Here is a 19845-nt window from a genome sequence, read left to right as displayed (position 1 = left end):
TATAGCACTAGGCCTCTCTATCTCTCTCTATCTCTTTCAGTTATATAAAAAATATATAGCACAATCTGTCACTATCTCTCTCTCTCTATCTCTCTCTATCTCTCTCTATCTCTCTATCTATAGCTCTATCACACTGCAGCAGCACAAAATATAGCACTAGGCCTCTCTATCTCTCTCTATCTCTCTCTATCTCTCTCTCTATCTAATAACTCGCAGCAGCACAAGATGTCACAGGATGTCACAAGATGTCACAAGAATAAGCAATATCTAGGCAGTGATCAGGTAAGTATTTGGATGGGTTCTGGTCAGTATTGGTGGCAGCTGGGCACGGTGACCGCACTGCACGCTATTCCAGACCGGAATGGCGTCTGCAGTGCAGTCACCGTTAGTTTAAACCCCCCTCCTTGGCTGTGATTGGTCCGTCGGTCCGACGAACCAATCACGGCCTTTGGGGGCGGGCGGGGTGAGGTGGGGTGACACCAGTGTCACCCTTACACCCCGCGGTGATTGGTGCTGTACTTTACAGCACCAATCACCTCCGATCCCGTGTCACCGGCGAACGTTATTCGCCGGTGACACAGAAAACGCTGTGAATGGCTGTTCACACTGAACAGCCAATCACAGCGATCGCCGACGGGGGGGGCGGCATCGCAGCCCCCCCTGGGCATGCACGGACATGTCTGCTGTCAGGGACAGCAGACATCGTCCCTCTGTCACTGCGTCTCTAGACGCAGTGACAGTTTTAAGCCATGACGTATATATACGTCAACGGTCGGGAAGTACTTCCCGGCCATGACGTGTATATATACGTCAAATGTCGTGAAGGGGTTAAGGAGTCTTGGACTTGTTCTGCCACTATTCCAGCACCGGAATGGATCGCTAAAGTGTTATGGGCCCATTCCGGCACTATTCCGTCGCTGGAACGGTTATCTGCAGTGGTATAGGCGCATTCCCGTACTATTCCGTCGCCGGAATTGCTATCTGAAGTTGTTTGGATCCATTCCTGTATTATTATGGAGCCGGATAAGGTATATGAAGTCTTACCCATTCTGTAAACATTTGGCAGTGGAACGGCTGTCTGATGTGGTATCAGTTTATGCCACTTCAAATAGCTTGTCTGGCACCGAAACAGCTATCTTAGCTGCATAGACTTATACCGGCAGATGTAGTTGGATGGGCCCATTCTGGCGCTATTCTGGTGCTGGAATGGCTATCTGACATGGAATGGGCCTGTTCTGGAGCCGTTCACACCGGAACAGCTATCTGAAGTGGTATTTACCTATTCCGGCGCTGGAACGGCTAACTGAAGTGCTATGGGCTCTATTCCTGAAACAGAATGGCTATAATAGTTGCCCTTGGGTGCTCTGTGGCCAGTTCTAGCACAGGATTGGCTATCTAAGTTGGGGTGTGCCTCGTTTCAGAAAACGGAACGATAATCGGTACTTATGTAGTATCTGGACCACCCGATTATCGCATCGCATCCGACCAAATCGCATGCGATGCGATGGACCCGATTTTCCATAGGATTCTATGGGAAAAAGGGTCCTTTCATTTCCCCACTATCCAACTACGCATGGAGTTGGAATAAACCTGTGGCGAGCGCAGCGAGCCACCGAGCCCGAAGCGGATTCGTTAAAAAGTATTCCGAATCCCCTCGCGGGGCTCGCTTCGCTCGCCACGCTTCGGGCTCGGTTTATATCCAACTCCATGTGTAGTTGGATAGTGGGGAAATGAAAAGGACCCTTTTTCCCATAGAATCCTATGTTAAAATGGACTCAGTCCATTTTAACATTGAATCCTATGGAAAAATCGGGTCCATCGCATCGCATGCGATTTGGTCGCATGCGATGTGATGCGATGGACCCGATTTTTTTAATCGGGTATCCAGATACTACATAGGTACCCGATAATCATAGGTGGCCTTGGTGCTCTGCAGCTTATCAGCTATCATTTAGGCATCGTTCCGTTACCTGGAATGGCTATCCTAGGTGGCCTGGGTGCTCTGCGGGGGTATGGGTCGTAGGGTCGACAGTAATTAGGTCAATAGACAATAGGTCAACTACTTATGGTTGGCAATTAAAAGGTCAACACATGAAATAGGCAACATGCATTAGGTTGACGTGGTCAAAAGGTCGACATGCATCATTTTCTAAAAAAAAAAAATTGGTGCCTGTCGACTTGGACATTGTAAGTGTCCACGTGGATAGTTAGGTAGGCAAAATCACCTTTTTTTTAAACAAAACTCAAGCAACAAGGAAAATTAAAAATCCCCAATCAGTGCCAGCATTACAGACAACTGAATGACCCAGAGTGGGTCAATTAGCGGCGGTAAATTACTTCTGCAAATTACACTTACCCCATAATCTGATAAAATGATCATATTAATATATTATTTTTGTAGCCTTTTAAAGTGGAACTTTGTGTCCATCACCTGAGGAAGATGAAGATTGCTTTGTGGTAAGATACTCCATCAAGGTGATCATAGTAGTCCAGGAAAGGTTTGATGGCATCAATGAGACCAGGGTGAAGCTTGTCCATCTCATCAAATATAAATATGGAGCGAGCACAACTGCTGACATTACCCCGTATCCAAGACTGTAACTGGTCCTGTCACAGGGAGGGGGTATTCGGATTAATGTCAAATACTATATTCTGATTTTAAACAAAAGCAAGAAAAATTATTTTGTTGCTCTTCATGACCTAATTCTAAACCAGGCATATCCTGTGGCCCTTCAGCTGTTGTGAAACTACAAGTCCCATCATGCCTTGCCACAGTTTTGCTATTAGGGAATGCTAAAACTAGCTGGCAAGGCATGCTGGGATATTTAGTTTCAAAACAGCTGAAGGACTAGATTGGACATGCCTGGTCTAAAGCAATATTTCTCAATCACTTGCCACTAGGGTACCTTGTGGCAGCCCATTTGTATCAACTGTATTTCCAACATTTGCACTACAGTGCTTTGGTAAGATTATATTTGCTACTAAGTCAAAGGGCAGATTCAATCAGCTTTAGATTGCAGACTTAGCTCCCGGAGCAATTCAGTTATTACCCACTTTAATGGTACCAGAGGTATTCAATGCAGATGCATTGAATGATTTTTCAAGCCTTCGGTCTGAAAAGGGAGTCTACACGTACTTTTCAGATGGTCACTTTCCACTGAATGGGGGGGGGGTTGACGTAAGCTTGTGTTTGCAGGGGTACACCTTGCGTTGCTATGGGTGTGCCCATACAGCACTGGGCTGTGCCCTGCTCCCATCCCCTGCCTGCACATCATGTTGGGAACACCATGGTGAGTGTATAACTCACTGAAGGCGTTTGCTCCGCCGGTTTTGAGCTGGCCACCGACAGACCCCCACCATTGAGACACCATGGCCAAATATGGACTCATACGAATGGATCTGAATTGGCCCCGAAGTATATATCTGATTGATAGATAGATACATAGATAGACTTTAAAAAAATTATTTCTAACACTTTTCAAAAACCGTCTACTACAACCTGCAAGCCTAAAACCACTTGGCCCATTCATAAAACATCCCAATATACCAGCATATATGACATAGCTTCCATTTCCATGGAAAGTACTGTAAGATGAAAGTATAAATCAGATCTGTACAATTTGCAGGTGGTAAAAGTACCTTGTACAGAGAGATCAAACTGTCATGTGGGAAATGCAGGCTTGATACAAAGAGGTGGACAGATTTGCTTTTCATCCCCAGCTCATATATATTCTCTGCAATAATTTTGCTGACAAAGTTCTTGCCGGTTCCGGTCCAGCCGTGTAGCGATAAGGTCAGTGGTCTCTTGGTGTGTTCTTTGCTCATAAATCCTGTCAGTGCCCGTAAGATGACATCTTGGGCCAGGTGCTGCCCAAACAGCTTGTTACTAAGGTCAGCCCGTAAAGCTAGAAAGAGGAGAAAGAGATATTAATTATTTATTTAGCATCTTCTAGATAGAAGATCATCGATAGAATCTGATTGGTTGCTATGGGTAACATACAGGGTTGCCGACTTTCAAAAAATCCTCTCCGGGAGAAGCCCGGAGAGGAATCTTGCATTACGCGATTTGGGGGCGGGGCTTAACTGTGACGTCATTAAGCCCCGCCCCTATTACAACACATAGCCTGAATAACAGTTATCCATGGAGGGGGCGGGGCTAAAACGTCACGATTGTGCCGTTTTAGCTCCGCCCCCTCCCCCGAGACCCGCGGATTGCGGCATATAAATGCCGCGATCGGGGGGCTCAGTGGGGGTCCCCCTGATTCCGGGAGGGTTGCCCACCCTTCCGGGGGCCGGGAGGAAGGACCCGATTATCGGGAGACTCCCGCAAATTCCGGGAGGGTCGGCAACCTTGCTTTAGGAGCATTGGGCACCAAGCTCCAGGGCTTGTCCAGCCTTGCTCTAAGGGCCTAATTCAGTACCGCTTGCTAAGCAACGGTTGTTTGCTGCTCAGCTAGCGGCTTAACGCAAATTGTGTGGATCACTCCTGAAAGAGGTAAAAACAACACGTTTCGACTGGTGAAGTCTTTATCAAGGCATAGCCAAAGAGTATGTAATAGGAAAGAGCTTCTGTGCACTTTCTGATCAGAGAAGCAGAAGCAGCAGTAAAGACATAGCGGAGGCTCAGGGTGCTGAGCAGGGGGAGAGGAGGAAGTGAAAGTGCACAGAAGCTCTTCTATTACATCCTCTTTGGTTATGCCTTAATAAAGACTTCATCAGTCAAAACACGTTGGGATTAATACCTCATCCAGGAGTGATCCGCACATTTGGTGAGCCACTACCCAGGTTTTCCATCTTCCCATTGCAGTCTGCGCTCGTTTATCATTTGGTGTGACCTCCGTTTTTTTTTCATTTGTTTATATCGGTACTTGTTTCCTAGCACGGCCACACCGATTAAGATCGGGGTGGTCGTGCTGAAAAAAATCGGTCGATCGCATCGCATGCGATTTGGTCGCATGCGATGCGATCGACCGATCCGACCGATTTTTGACCCGATTTTTTCATTAAATCCAATGTAAATTGGGTCCCTGGGACCCAATTTTACATTGGATTGAATGAAAAAAATTCCAAACCCCCCCAAATTGAAGCGCGTACACAGCGCCCCACGATAGACGGCAACCCGAAGCGTGGCGAGCGCAGCGAGCCCGCGAGGGGCGGCGGTACGCGTCCTCCAACCTTTTCATGCCCTACTATCCACTAGGGCGTGGAGTGAGAATAGAATAGTGTGGCGAGCGCAGCGAGCCACCGAGCCCGAAGCGTGGCGAGCGCAGCGGATACCTTCACAGGTAATCGCGTCCCTTCGCGGCCTTCACAGGTGTCCGCGTCGCCACGGACACCTGTGAAGCCCGCGAAGGGACGCGTTTACCTGTGAAGGTATCCGCGTCCCCTCGCGGGGCTCGCTGCGCTCGCCACGCTTCGGGCTCGGTGGCTCGCTGCGCTCGCCACACTATTCTATTCTCACTCCACGCCCTAGTGGATAGTAGGGCATGAAAAGGTCGGAGGACGCGTACCGCCGCCCCTCGCGGGCTCGCTGCGCTCGCCACGCTTCGGGTTGCCGTCTATCGTGGGGCGACGACGGGGACATTTATAATGTGAAATGGGTCATATTGACCCATTTCACATTTTTTAACATTTTTACACCATTTCAATGTTAAAAAAAATTTTAACATTGAATCCTATGTAAAAATCGGGTGCATCGCGTCGCATCGCGTCGGGACCAATGTTAATGGTCCCGACCGACGCGATGCCCCCGATATTTTACCGTTCCCGACAAGATTTCAATGTTAAAATTTTTTTTAACATTGAAGTCAATGCAAATATCGGGGGCATCGCGTCGGTCGCGTCGGGACCAATGTTAATGGTCCCGACCGACGCGATGCCCCCGATTTTTGTTTCCTAGCCGGCAAAATGGACCTGATTTCAAAAGAAATCGGGTCCATCGGGGTAATCGTGTCCCTTAATTAAGGGACACGATTACTTACGATTGTGGCCGTGCTAGGAAACAAGTACCTTTATATCTTCTATACTTTCTTTCTTTTATACCTGCACTATTGTATCATCCACTATCATCTACCGATAAGGATAAAGAAACGTTGTTTAGAAGCAACCTGGTTGCGAGTGATGATTGATAGATACCTTTATATGCTTGTCATCGTTTATTGTAAAGTAAGCAGATTGTGAGCTGTATCGTTGAATCCCCACCGAGGTGACCCCATAAAGAATAAGAACCACCACCCTTATTGGGGACAGAGACCCTTAATATCAAAAATAACTTTAAAACCTTATTTGAGAATGACTACACTATGGGGTTTATTCTGGTTCACTCGCAAAGGCAAATTCACTCTAATGGACAAAACCATATGCACTGCAGGTGGGGCTGATGTGACATGTGCAGAGAGTTAGATTTGGGTGAGGTTTGTACTCCAAACAGATATCTATATTGCAGTGTAAAAATAAAGCAGTCAGTATTTACCCTGCACAGAAACAATACAACACCCGAATCTAATTCTCTCTGCACATGTCACATCAGCCCCACCTGCAGTGCACATGGTTTTGTCCATTAGAGAGTGATTGTACCTTTTGCAAGTGAACCAGAATAACCCCCAGGAGAAACCAGTGAATTTTATTTCTATTCTATTAAATTTCTTTCTTTAGTAGCTATCATTTAACTACACCGTCTATAAAATAACATGTAGGAACTGACTGGTTGCTATGGGCAACTTGTTCACATTGTCCCTTGCTAAGGTTTGATACATCTCCCTCTGAGGTTCTTACCTGTGCTGCTATATGGCTTTTCCTGCTCACAGCATGCCATCACGCTGCAGTACAAGCCACTGGGCGAGAAGTAACTTGAAAAGGCCACAGTAGGTTTCAGCAGTAGAACCAGCGATGTGAGCAGGACACATGTACGAGTATGGAACCCCTGAGCTACAGCCATTGTATATTCAGATAATGACCCAGGCTGTGTGTCCCAGTGCAGGATCCCTGCTGTCTCCAGGAGGAAGTCACGGTTGTGTCTTATGTACAGTATTGATGCATATTTTTTTTGTCTGTGACCTAAGGAAAGGGAGCAGCCAATTATATGTGCAAGTGTTTAAGGAAGTTTCGTTTCTGCAGTTTCACTTTGCAGTAAATTACACTTCGTTCCTTCCTTTCGCTATTCAAATAATGCTGTGCTGCAGAGTCCAGTCTAAAGCTTTGTGGCACTGCAGTCTACTACACACATACCTCCCAACAGTCCCGATTTTGGCCCTTATTCTGGTTGGTGCGGTCAGAGCCGCACACGGGGCTCCGACCGCACAAACCAAGGGCCGCCCACCAGACGGATCGCCACGGCCGTCCGTACACGGACGGCTGGCGATCCGCATTAAAATGGTGGAGGCTACGCCTCCACCATGGTGGGAGCTGCCCCCTGCATTCGATGGTCGTCGACCATCGAAGGCAGGCCCGCACGCCGCGGCAGCTCCCGCAAGCTAAGACCACACGGACAATCGTCCGTGTGGTAGCTTGTATGGGGGCTGAAAGCTGACATCCGGCGACGTCAGCTTTCCGCCCCCATGTCATGGTAATGAGGGCGTCATGCCCTCATTACCATGCATACGCCCCGCGTTTGCATGGGAACGCCCATGAAACGCGGGGCGTACACATAGGGAAATGAGGGCATGAAGCCTCTCACGCCCCTATACGCCCCCTTTGCGGCGGACGAAATACGTCTGCGGCGAAGGGGGCTGCACATGCGCAGATTGACCTCTGCGCATGTGCAGAGTCCAAACATCGGCGGTACGGCCGCACGCGGGCCGTACCGACCGAATCAGAATAAGGGCCTTTATCGGGACAGTCCCGATTGTCAGGGCCTGTCCCGATGTCCCACCCGCGGGCGGCAGTGTCCCGCGGTGTGGGGGGGCTGTTGGGAGTGCCCCCTGTCAGCTGCTAAGCAGCGGGGAATAAACGCTGTGCGCACGCGCACAGCGTCTATTCCCGCAGCAAGGGGGCTGGGTGCATGGCTAGAGGCTCACAGAGCCTCTTGGTCATGCCCCCATAGCGGCAAAATGGGGGCGTGGCCTCGCGGAAGAGCAGCGAGTATAGGCCACGCCCCAAAATTAGGTCACGCCCCCCGAAAATCTCGACGCGCCTCCGGCGCGCAGGAGCATCGTCCCGCCTCCAGAGCTTCAAGAGTTGGGAGGTATGTACACATGTGTAGCACCCCAGAAAGAAATACTGGGACTGTTTTTTGTAAGCAATGTACAGGAATGTGTATGAATATCTGTTGTTTTGTTATGGAAAACATCCATGTGCTTTATTTACTCTGCTGCCTCATTTCAGGGACACTCTGGGTACTGCAGAGGTTACCTTCTTCTCTCACGTGTCCACATGTATATAGAAAGTGAAAGTAAAGAGAGGTCTGAGTCAGCCAGCATATGGGCCTTATTTTGGTTCATTCTTTCTGACAAAATCCTTCTTAGATGGAAAAAACCATGTGCACTGCAGGGGGGGCAGATGTAACATGTGCAGAGAGAATTAGATTTGGGTGAGTAATTTTGTTTCTGTGCTGGGTAAATACTGGCTGCTTTATTTTTACACTGCAATATAGATCTCACTTTGAAGTAAAACCCCACCCAAATCTAATTATCTCTGCACATGTTACATCTGCCTCACCTGCAGTGCACATGGTTTTGCCCATCTAAGAAGGATTTTGTCAGAAAGAATGAACCAAAATAAGGCCCATGGAGAGAGCTGATGGTTGCTGAGTGATAGCTGCAGGAGCAGTCAGCATTTCAAGGAGCAAGGGCACTGTCTCATGGGGCAGTATTCAATGAGAATTTTGACGATGTGCAGCGAATCCTGTTTAGGATTCGCTGCACATTCGCCACTGCCCGCCGCGTTCCGGAGCCTCACCGGCTTCAGTATTCAACGAGTCAGGGGCTCACTGCCCCTGACCGGTGAATTTTAACTCCTACGGCGATGCCGCAGGGAGCCTGAGGACGGCGGCAGGCAGGGAGATGGAAGTCTCCCTGCCTGCCCCAGAACGTTTGTGGGGGGGAGGTGGGCTCCCCAGGAGCCAGGCAGCACAGGCTGCCCCCCCGTGATAGCCAACAGGGGACCGGGTATTCACTACACCCGATCGTGCATATGCAATGATCGAGTGCAGTGAATATATGAATATCTAATGAGCGGCTCGGCTCCCGGCCCCCTGCTGGCTGCTCTGTGTAAAAAAAAATATATATATATATTTTTTAAATTAAATATATATTCATGTGCTTACAGCACATGAATAAAAATAGCATGCCCCTCCTCAGAATAAAATTCCTGATTTTTTTACACCAAATGTAAAAAACAAAACACTTTATTTTAAAAGTTCACATTCCATTTCACCATAAAAAGATAGCGATTGCTACTCGGTGAATCATGGCGATAAAAACCTTGAAATGTATGCGCCATCTGGTCATTGAATAGGGTGATTCACCGTTTTAGTCAAAAAAATCGCCTTACAGCACGAAAATAGCACAGAATCGCCATAAAACATGGCGAATCAGCCTCATTGAATACTGCCCATGGAGTCTAAGTTAAGCTGCAGAGAAAGACTTTGGGAGGCCCTGGAGTTTATCTTATCCCTCTATACCCACAGTGAGCGAAACTATAAGGTAGTGCTGAGAGGAGATGAGCACCCTGGCTGCTGTGAGTAAGTAACCAGTGATGGCCAGGCATTTGTTTGTAATACAGCCCCAGCATTAAAGACATTCCCAGTCAAGCAGCTGAATCAGCACTTATATGTGACTAGTCTGTATTTGGTCACCCAGCCTTTGCAAGTTTCTGCTATTGCTGTTTGTATTATAATACTACAAAGTTTATTCCTGATACTGCAAAAGACAAGTCCATGCATAGACTGTTGGTTTAACATTTGGACACTGTGCCATCCGGATAATGTACTGAACATAAGGCAAGATACTAAAGGTTGCATCTGCAGACTTTGATTCTGTAGTTTGAGAATGCTGGAAGAGACTTTAGATACTGTATATATATACTTGAGATTGTGGCTGCAAAAGCAAGGATTCAGAGCCTTATACGGCCTACGCACATGCTGATATTAAGGCATTTTCTAAGCGATTTTGCTTAGTTTGGCAAAGTCGCTTAGCAAATGCCCTCACATCAGTGTATGTGTGTGGGCTATATCGGCAGCCGTGCGCGTCCCCGCGCGTCTTATCGCTGGCCGAGATTGATGGACAGTGTCCATCAATCTCGGCATCGGCAGTGTTCTCCCACCGGAGAACACTGGCGCTGTCTGCTCGCTTAGCACACAGAGCTGACAGCTCGCTCTGTGTGTGGGCTGTCAGCTCTGTGTGCTATGCGATAGTGGCGCAGCACAGCCCGACCTAGCATAGCTAGGTCGCCCTACACACATCGCTATGTGTGTAGGGCCCATTAATGACAAAGAGACTGTTTAACTGTGGCTTCTGTAAAGAGACACACAGACTAATGCAGACTCCTCCGAACCTGTATTCTAAGTAAATGGTGTCAATTGCTATTATTTCTTGAAGAAGCTGAAATTGTAATAAAACCCCTTTATTTCACTGTCACCTGTTTGATTCCTGCCTCTCTGTGAAGAATTCTGAGTTGCCACTGAAGATGTTCCCGCAAGGTAAATCTCTGTAACCTCAGACCTGAGAGTTACACATGTGTATAATGGAGATCCAGCATATGTGCAGTAATTATTTCCATCCATCTCCATATTGCGCAAAGGTAAGCTGATATTAGGCCAGTGGTTCCCAAACTGTGTGCCTAGGCTTCCTGGGGTGCCTCAGGACACTTGCAGGGGTGCCTTGGGTTGGTGGACCAGGATCGATTCATATTATTAATGGTCAATGTAACAGGCAAAACTAGTGCTGGTGGCTGCCAGTCATAATATATGTGGACAAACAGGAGCAAGTCCTGTCCCTCACCACATAACTGAGACATATACACACAATGCACTTAAATTAATATATATTTTTCTAAATTTCTCAATAAGAAACATTTGGCCTAGGGGTGCCTTGAAAACATTTTGATGCTCTAGGGTGCCGTGATTCAAAAAAGTTTGGGAACCACTGTATTAGGCAGTAATCAAATTGGCAGGTTCTCCATACGGCATAGTTGCCTACCCTCCTGCATTCTGCAGGAGACTCCCTCAAATAACAGTAATCTCCCTCTCCCTCATTAGTCTAGCAATCTCCCTCATTTCACCTTGCCAACATTAAGTAGCCGTTACATTTTTGGGGGAATAAAAGGAAACAGAGAGAAAGAGATACATATATCATCGGCACCATTTCCCAGCATTGGTGATAAAACACAATGGGCCAGATTCTCTAAGCTTCAAAAGTGATAAAATGGAGAATGATAAACAGCCAGCCAATCAGCTCCAGCCTGACATTTTTCAAACACAGTCTGTGACATGGCAGGTAGGAGATGATTGGCTGGCTGTTTATCACTCTCCATTTTATCACATTTGAAGCTTAGAGACTCTGGCCCATTGACTTTTCGGTACTTGATTCCTAGCACGGCGCCCACGATTTTAATCTTATTACATCGTTTTGATTGCATCGATGCGATCAAAATTATGATTTCATTGTACAATAACCCTGATGGGTGATTAGTATGTTATATGCACCCCCATTCTTAATACCACCGCCACTATTAACGGCAACCTGAAGTGTGGTGAGCGCAGCGAGCCCGCGAGGGGCGGCGGTACGCGTCCTCTGACCTTTTCATACCCCCACTATCCACGTCGGCGTGGAGTTGATTTTATATAGTGTGGCAAGCGCAGCGAGCCACCGAGCCCGAAGCATGGCGAGCGGACGTGGATAACTTCACATGTATTCCACGTGCGCTAGCCACGCTTCGGGCTCGCTGCGATCGCCACACTATTTAAAATCAACTCCACGCCGACGTAGATAGTGGGGGTATGAAAAGGTCGGAGAACGCTTATCGCCGCTGCGCTCGCCCCGCTTCAGGTTGGCGTTAATAGTGGCTGTGGCATTAACGATGGGGGTGCATATAACATACTAATCACCCATCAGGGTGCATGTACAATTAAATCATCATTTTGATCGCATGCCATTGATGCGATTTAAAAATTGTACAGTGCGGCTCTTAGGACCCGAAAATCGGGTCCCATCGCATACCACTAATTAAGGCATGCGATGGGCGCCATGCTAGAAAACAAGTACCGACTTTTCTTTAGCAAGTATAGTATCTCTTACTAACTGCTTTGGGGCCCATTTACATTTAGATTTAAGTCATTTTAAAAGATTCCTCTCAGATGTAGCAGTACACAGCCACGCTTCTAGGTGCCACGTTCACAATCTTTTTTCACAATCTCTCCATATATGGAACTAGACAAGCCCCTTGGGTGGAGCATAACACGCCCTCTTCAATAATCTCCCTGAAACTAGTTTTCAAAAGTAGGCAAGTATATCGTACCGTGTGCAACTCACAATAAGGGCCTGATTCATATCTACACACAAATAGACAGCGCAGACTGGACACACTTAGTAACCCATTGGTTTAAAATTTAAATCTGTTTATTTTATACAAATCTCTTAGAAATATAATCAAGCTTTTAAAACAGGTCACCGGCCGGTGGGATTCACACAATACATAAATGGTACCATGAGAATAGCATTTTACACAAGATAACTAAAAAATAATGATAAAAATAAATAAATAAATAAAAATGGGAGCAAAATTCAGCAATGAATCATTTCGGCTTGGTTAAGCATACATAGGGTTAATTGCTCGTTTAAGCAGGGTTAGATGGATTCAAGCTTTTTGCCAAAGGGCTGTTAGTTGACAGATTTTGTCGCTGTGCTGCCTGCACAGACCTTGCTTTCAGCAGCTTGGTAATTGGTTAGTCAATCAGCCATACGTTTTTGTTATAGTTAGTGACAGATTTGGCACATAAATTGAATCAAGCAGGAAATAAAGCAAACAGGTATACTTATGCTCTGCTCTGCGGCTTGTGTGATGCTGTCATTTATAATCCACTTTGGGGAATGGTGACTGGCTCTGCCTTGAGCGGGTTCCCAGCTGAGTTGGTGACAATTTCTTCCAGCTTTATCAAGAACGCTCCGGCTTCCAGGTCTCCACACAGCGGTGCCTCTCGTGCAAACAAACAGGGGCTGATGACGCGTTTCCCCGCCTCTCCTTAGTCAGCGGCTTCCTCTGAGGAGTGGGTGGGAGTATCATGCCTCACACTCCTCTCACTCAAGGGGGGTGGGGGTGGGGTGGTATCTATTTTAATGAAAAATTTGAGTTGATCTCTATTAAATCTGGCCACTTTTTCGGGGGGAGGGGGGGGGGTGGCAGGCTATATTCCCAGCCCTATTTTATTTTGGCAGTATATATCCCTCCCCTATTCTCTTATTATATTCTTAAAAAAGATGCCGCTTTTATTGCTTCCTCTTCCCGCCGCTGTAATTTGTGTGGGTGACTTTAATAATCTCATGGTTTTGATTTTGGATAAGTGGAATTCCGCTCATATAACTTTATCACATAGCAGCGTGTCTGGGTTTGCTAGCTTTATTGATGTTGGGTTGGATTGACGTCTGGAGATCCCATCACCCCACAGTGCAACAGTATTCCTGATTTTTCCGGAACTCATTTCTCTTTCTTGAGAATTGATTTAGCATTTGTTCCCCTGCTCTTCTCCCTAGAATAACTGACGTGCATTATGAGGTTAGAGGGGTTTCTGACCATTCCCCTTTATTGATGACCATGTTGGTCGAGAGCCAGAGGGAACAGTCGTATTGGCAGCTTCATCGCTCATGGCTACTTAAATTAAAGGCTAACTCTGACTTGGAGAGTTTATGGGAGGGTTCTCTGCAGTGGCGGCTTCTACCTTATTGGGGAGGGGGGCTGCCTCTGGCCGCAGCAGGGGTACCGTGATTCAGGCACCCCCCTCCCCCTGTCGCTACCGCTACTTCCTCTCCTCCTGGCGCCTGTTCTGGGATGACAGGCGCCGGTACTGGCACATGCGCAGTACAAACATGTGTACTGCGCATGCGGCCAGCTTCTATGGGCTGCTTGGGCAACAGCCCATAGAAGGAATCTTGGTCCCGGCACCTGTACAATATAAGTTACAGGCACCAGGGCAAGCACATGCGCAGTACTGATATAAGTACTGCGCATGCGCAATCGTCGTTTTCGCACGGCAGCCCGCAGAAAGGTGTCCCGGAGGGAGGGAACACCTCCCAATGGGACTGCCTTTGTGACTGGCAGGTCGGACTTCCAATAGGAAGTCACTGCCAGTCACAGTGAAGCCAGTGCAGTCTCACAGACTGCATCCTGGCTTCACTACAGTGGAGGATTTTACCTGGGGGGCTGCAGCTCATAGGTAAAAACCGCCGCTGCTTCTCTGATAATGTGGGTTTTGCATCAGTTGCGATTGTGTGGGATTCATTTAAGGCTTAGATGTGGGGTACACTTATTAAACGTATTGCTGATTTCAAACTGTTTTTTAGGAACACTGAAAATAAATTGGAGTTTGAGTTCTGAGGTCTAGAGATGCAGTATTTAAGTGATGGTTCGAATGTATCGAAGGCTCGGTGGCTGTCAGCTCAAAGTGCATGGTTGGCTCATCTGGCTGATAAAAATGCCCATAGTTTATTGTTTAGATCCAATAACTTATAGATGCATGCCGATAGATCTGGTAGCTTTCTAGCTTATTAGTGCATTCTGACATCCTTCGACCATTATCACCCTATTGGCTGATTCTGTGGGAAACATAGCGACTACTACCCCAGCTATTGCTAACATTTTTCTATCCTTCTATGAAGATATCTATAAATCTCGTTTACATTGTTCTCCAGATGATCCCATACAGTATTTGGGTTCTATTGCTCTCTCTAAGCCTCTAGGCTTAACCCTGAGGCTGCTGCTAGTTTGGATGCTCTTATAACTTTGGAGGAGGTGACAATGGCTATCGGTTCCTTTCCCGGTGCAAGGCTCCTGGCAGTGATGGCATACTCATTGAAATATACAAAAAAAAAAAAAACATATTAACACTTTTGTACCTCGGTTGCTACTCTACATTCACAATTATTTATGTCAAATACATTTCCTGCTTCAGAGGCTATTATTATTGTCCTCCCAAGCGAGAAATGGATCCTTTACGCCTTGATTCCTATAGACCAATTTCTTTAATTCCCACTGATGCCAAGATACTGCCAAAGATTTTGTCTGTTAGACTTAATTCTGTTGTTGCTACTATAGTACATCCAGATCAGTCTGGATTTATGCCGGGCATGTCTACTATTAATCTGCGCCGGTTGTACACCCATCTCCATGCCCCGCATGGCAATACTTTTAACACAGTTACATTGTCTCACGATGCTGCCAAAGCTTATGATTCTGTGGAGTGGAGGTATCTTTGGGAGGTCATGCGGGTTTTGGGGTTAAACTCGGGTCTCTGTAAATTAGTGATGGGTAGTTCGTGAATGATTAGTTCAAAATGAACTAATCTTCAAAGTGAACTAAATCGTTCAGATCACTGCTCTGGCAAAGATTAGTTCATTTAGTTCACCAGGAAGTAAAGCAAGTGGGAGGTGTAACACAGACAGACAGAGCCCAGTGTAACACACACACAGACAGAGCCCAGTGTAACACAGACAGACAGAGCCCAGCAGCTCCATAAGGCTCATTTACTGGATCTTTACTTTCTGAATCTAAAGGTAAAAGTACAATAAAGCCCAGCAAATACAAATCTAATAAAATATAAATATGCACTGCCTAGCCAAAGTCTATGTGTGGTGTGTCTGTGAGTGAGAATGTGTGCTCATGCTGCTCACCTTTATGTGATACTATCATTATATGATTAGTTCAGATGTCCAAACACTTACTGCTGCTGCTTCTGGTACTGGGTCCTGAGCATACTGCTGTGCTAAATCTTCTGCTGGGATCTGGGTAGGAGCTTCTGCAGCAGCCATGTTATCAGCTCTCATGCAATACACAGGAGGCAGTACATGTTAGCTGCCAAAGATGGCAGTGCTGAGCTCACACATGGTCTGGACTCTGCGGATCCAAATGAACTACATTGTCCTGATGACTCATGAGTCCTGCAAATAGTTCAGTAGTTCAATTAGTTCACTGATCATACAGATCCCTGAACTAATCTCTGACTATACAGCCATAATGAGACTGTACAGTACCTGTGAGCTACCATGTGTGGCACTGCTGTGCTCAGGCACATGTATTGTGTCTATGCAGCCACAGACACAGTGCTGGCTGCTGCATGTTATACAGTATACTGTAGTAGCTCTGTTTACTCCACATTACAGTCAGAGATGGATATGTATGAACCTTCATGATACATACAGTGGAGCAGTTGCCCCTAGCAACCAATCAGCAACTGGTTACTTTGCAAAGTCTCTACTTTATCTCTCTCTAAGGTCAGCTAAATTGGGGCAAGGGGACATGTTTTTTTCTAATTACTGTATTTTAAAAGCAGAAAAAAATTGACTTTTTAAATTACTCTGAATTTGGGTATTTTACTTGCATATTATGGAAGGTAAAATAACCACCACAATGGGATTAATATTGCAGAGCTAAACAATAAACATGTCACTATAAGTGTGCTGTATAATTTATTGCTTTTCTAAAATAATCTGATTTATTAAACCTACAGTATATGATCATTCTAACAAGACTAAACTCCTACAATGAGCTGGTATTACAATGCCTGCTCTGTGTGTCATAATCTAGTCTAGTTCATCTAGATCCATTCACTCCTCTCAGTCTCTGAGTCAGTGCTGGAATAATGAACTAAATGAACTAGATGAACTAATCTTCTGATCTAATCTTTTGGGTGAACTAGATCATAATGAACTAGTCACCAAAACGAACTAGATTTCCCATCACTACTGTAAATGGGTATAACTCTTCTCAATTTTCACTGATTAAGGGTACTACAACACCCTAGATTACACTAGAGAAATGGGTGTAAATATTAGACAGGGGTGCCCTCAATCGCCTATTCTCTTTGTTTGAGCCGTTTGCTTGTATTATTAGATCTCAACTGGATATAAAGGGTAGAAACAAAGTAGACGGCGCTAAAGGACACTATAGACACATAGTATTATAGTAAAAACAAAATGCAAATTTATTTAAGACAATTTATCACAATAATGGTTATAAACTTGAAAACACCGGCCGGTATTATTTAAACAGTAAAAAAGCTATTGGTGCACCTCTAATCCATCAAAGCATCTCTAATATATTATATATATTTTTTTGCACAAAATTTGTGCAATACTTAAAGGCTGTCCTATGTTATGGCTAACCATAGGATATGGCACATACGTTTTTGCAGAGCTCAATTAGGAAGTTTTTAGGCATGCATAGGGTTAATTTTTCAGCAGTCTTTGGTATAAGACAATGTTAGTCTGTGAGTAGAGGCTCAAAGCACTTCAACCAACCACACTTTGTTATGCACAGCCAAAGGTTAGATTTCCAGCCAAACTTTCTCTCATTTAAACTCAGTCAATAAAGCCCTTTATAAGCTTAAAGATGTTAGTAAGCTTTGTTAAAAATAGATGCAATAGGAATGATACTTAGGCTCCGTTTTGTAATCCACTGTTTGGAGTTGATTCTTTAGCCCACGTCTGGAGAGGGTTCCCGGCTGTTTGTGCTGATCAGCCTTGTGTCGAACGCACTGCTCCGGTTCCTTTTGTATGCAGATAATCTCTTGTTATTTTTACAGGATTACTCTATAGCCATGCCTGTTTTGTTGGTGATGGGTACTTTTGGAAAGTTTTCTAGACTTCTCATAAATTGTTCTAAGGGCCTTATTCAGGTCCGTACGCTCACATGCGAACACAATGTTTGTGAAATGCGTATTCCCATTTCTGCGCATGCACGTGTGCCTGGGACTCTTCACTCCTTTCAACAATTGAAGGAAGAGTTTAGTTTGCCAAATTTTTATTTTGTTCAATTCCTTCAGCTTAGACATGGTCTACAGACACAGATTTGTGATGCTCCTCCATTAATTACGCCATGCCCCATTAAAACTTTTACTGTTAACTTGGGCTCTGTGAAAACTGTCTTGATACCATATTATTTTCTCCCGTCTAAGGGCAGTATTCAATGAAGATATTCTCCGTGCACGGCGAGCATTTTTTTTTGCTCGCCGTGCACTCTCCGTGTTCCGGAGGGCTCGCTGCCACTCCTGCTCCCCCTATTCAACGTGTTAAAGACTCGCCGCCACTCGCGGCGAGTCTTAACCCCTGCAGCGGACGAGCGTCCGCGGCAGGGAGCTGTCAGGGAGCCGGGGGACGTAGCAGCCAAGAGAGATTAAAGTCTCTCTTGGCTGCTGCAGGGGATATGGGGAGGGGAGCAGGGCTCCCCTGGACCCAGGCAGCACAGGCTGCCCCCCCTATAGCCAGCGGGGGACCCAGTATTCACTGTACCCGAACGTGCTTCGGGTGCAGTGAATATATGAATATCTAATGAGCGGCTCGAGCGCTCCGGCCCCCTGCTGGCTGCACTGTGTAAAAAAAAAAAAAAAAAAATGTAAAAAAATATTTTTTTTTAAATTAAATATATATTCATGTGCTATAGGCACATGAATAAAAATAACATGGCCCTTCACAGAAAAAAAAAACCTGATTTTTTTGACACCAAAATTAAAAAAAACACCCTTTTAGTTTAAAAGTTCACATTCCTGCTCTCCATCAAAAGATGGAGAATTTCTACACGGAGAGAGACGGCGAGAATCACTTAGAAAGACGGAGAATATTTCACATTGAATAGGGTGGCTCGCCTTTGGAGAAAAAAAACCTCTCTCCACCGCGTGAAAAGCACAAACTCTCCAGAAATCACAGCGAATTTTTCTCATTGAATACTGCCCTTAGTGTCATAAAGATTCCTTGGTACTCTTTACCTAGAAGGGCGGCCATCGCGGGCATTGAATGCACTAAAAAATCGGGTGCGATGCGACCAACGCGATGCCCGCGATTTCCCATACGGGACAATGTTAAATTTCTCAATTGACCCGATTTTCCTGTTCAATGCCTCAATTGACCCGATTTTTCCATAGGAAACAATGTTAAATGGCCCACAGAGGCCAAATAGGTACCCTGAAGTGTGAAATGGCCACACTTTGGGTTTACGTTGATCGTGGGGTGGCGTTAACAATTGTGGGGGCCATTTCACACTTGAGGGTGCCTATTTGGCCTCTGTGGGCCATTTAACATTGTTTCCTATGGAAAAATCGGGTCAATTGAGGCATTGAACAGGAAAATCGGGTCAATAGAGACATTTAACATTGTTCCCTATGGGAAATCGCGGGCATCGCGTCGGTCGCATCGCACCCGATTTTTTAGTGCATTCAATGCCCTCGATGACCGCGAGACATTTAACATTGTTCCCTATGGGAAATCGCGGGCATCGCGTCGGTCGCATCGCACCCGATTTTTTTAGTGCATTCAATGCCCGCGATGGCCGCGATTTTTTTACCTGCGATGACCACGATCAAAATCGTGGGCGCCGTGCTAGGTAAAGAGTACCGATTCCTTAACTTCCTTAAAAGGGGTGAGGGAGGGGGAATGTGGGATGGGGAATGTGGGATCTATGAGTGATGAGGAGTGGGCTTAACGACAGACACTCCACGAGTCGCCACTAAATCTGTATGGTTTCAACAGGTACAACTCTTTATTTTGCTCAGAACCTTTATGACTCCAGTACGGATGGTAACATTTGGAGGTAGACAATCAGATGTCTGCCCCAAGTGTGGTGTTGACACTGGTACTTTCTGGCATCTCATATGGGCTTGTTCCATCTTACAGTCATTTTGGTGTCAGGTTAAAACCCGCTTTGGTA

General features: G+C 46.0%; 1 protein-coding gene across 2 annotated transcripts in view; it reads right to left on the bottom strand.

The window, feature by feature from the left end:
- Positions 1-15986, bottom strand: part of LOC146035468 (torsin-1A-like) — a 34375-nt gene extending 18389 nt beyond the window's left edge. The window contains exons 1-4 of one of the 2 annotated variants that reach the window (XM_083158946.1): positions 15870-15986; positions 6775-7056; positions 3640-3905; positions 2432-2607 (exon numbers count right to left, since the gene is read on the bottom strand). In XM_083158946.1, the coding sequence (XP_083015072.1) occupies positions 2432-2607; positions 3640-3905; positions 6775-6937 (605 nt within the window). In that variant the 5' untranslated portion in view covers positions 6938-7056; positions 15870-15986. Of the gene's footprint in view, positions 1-2431; positions 2608-3639; positions 3906-4000; positions 4098-6774; positions 7057-15869 lie in introns of those variants that run through there. The other variant, XM_083158947.1, reaches the window with a different exon arrangement.
- Between the last annotated feature and the right edge of the window lie 3859 nt (positions 15987-19845).

The sequence above is a fragment of the Crinia signifera genome, chromosome 9 (assembly GCF_055691185.1).
Source record: "Crinia signifera chromosome 9, ASM5569118v1, whole genome shotgun sequence".
Classification (NCBI taxonomy): domain Eukaryota; kingdom Metazoa; phylum Chordata; class Amphibia; order Anura; family Myobatrachidae; genus Crinia; species Crinia signifera.
Note: the sequence above shows the minus strand (reverse complement) of the source record. Positions and strands in the feature narration are given on the sequence as shown.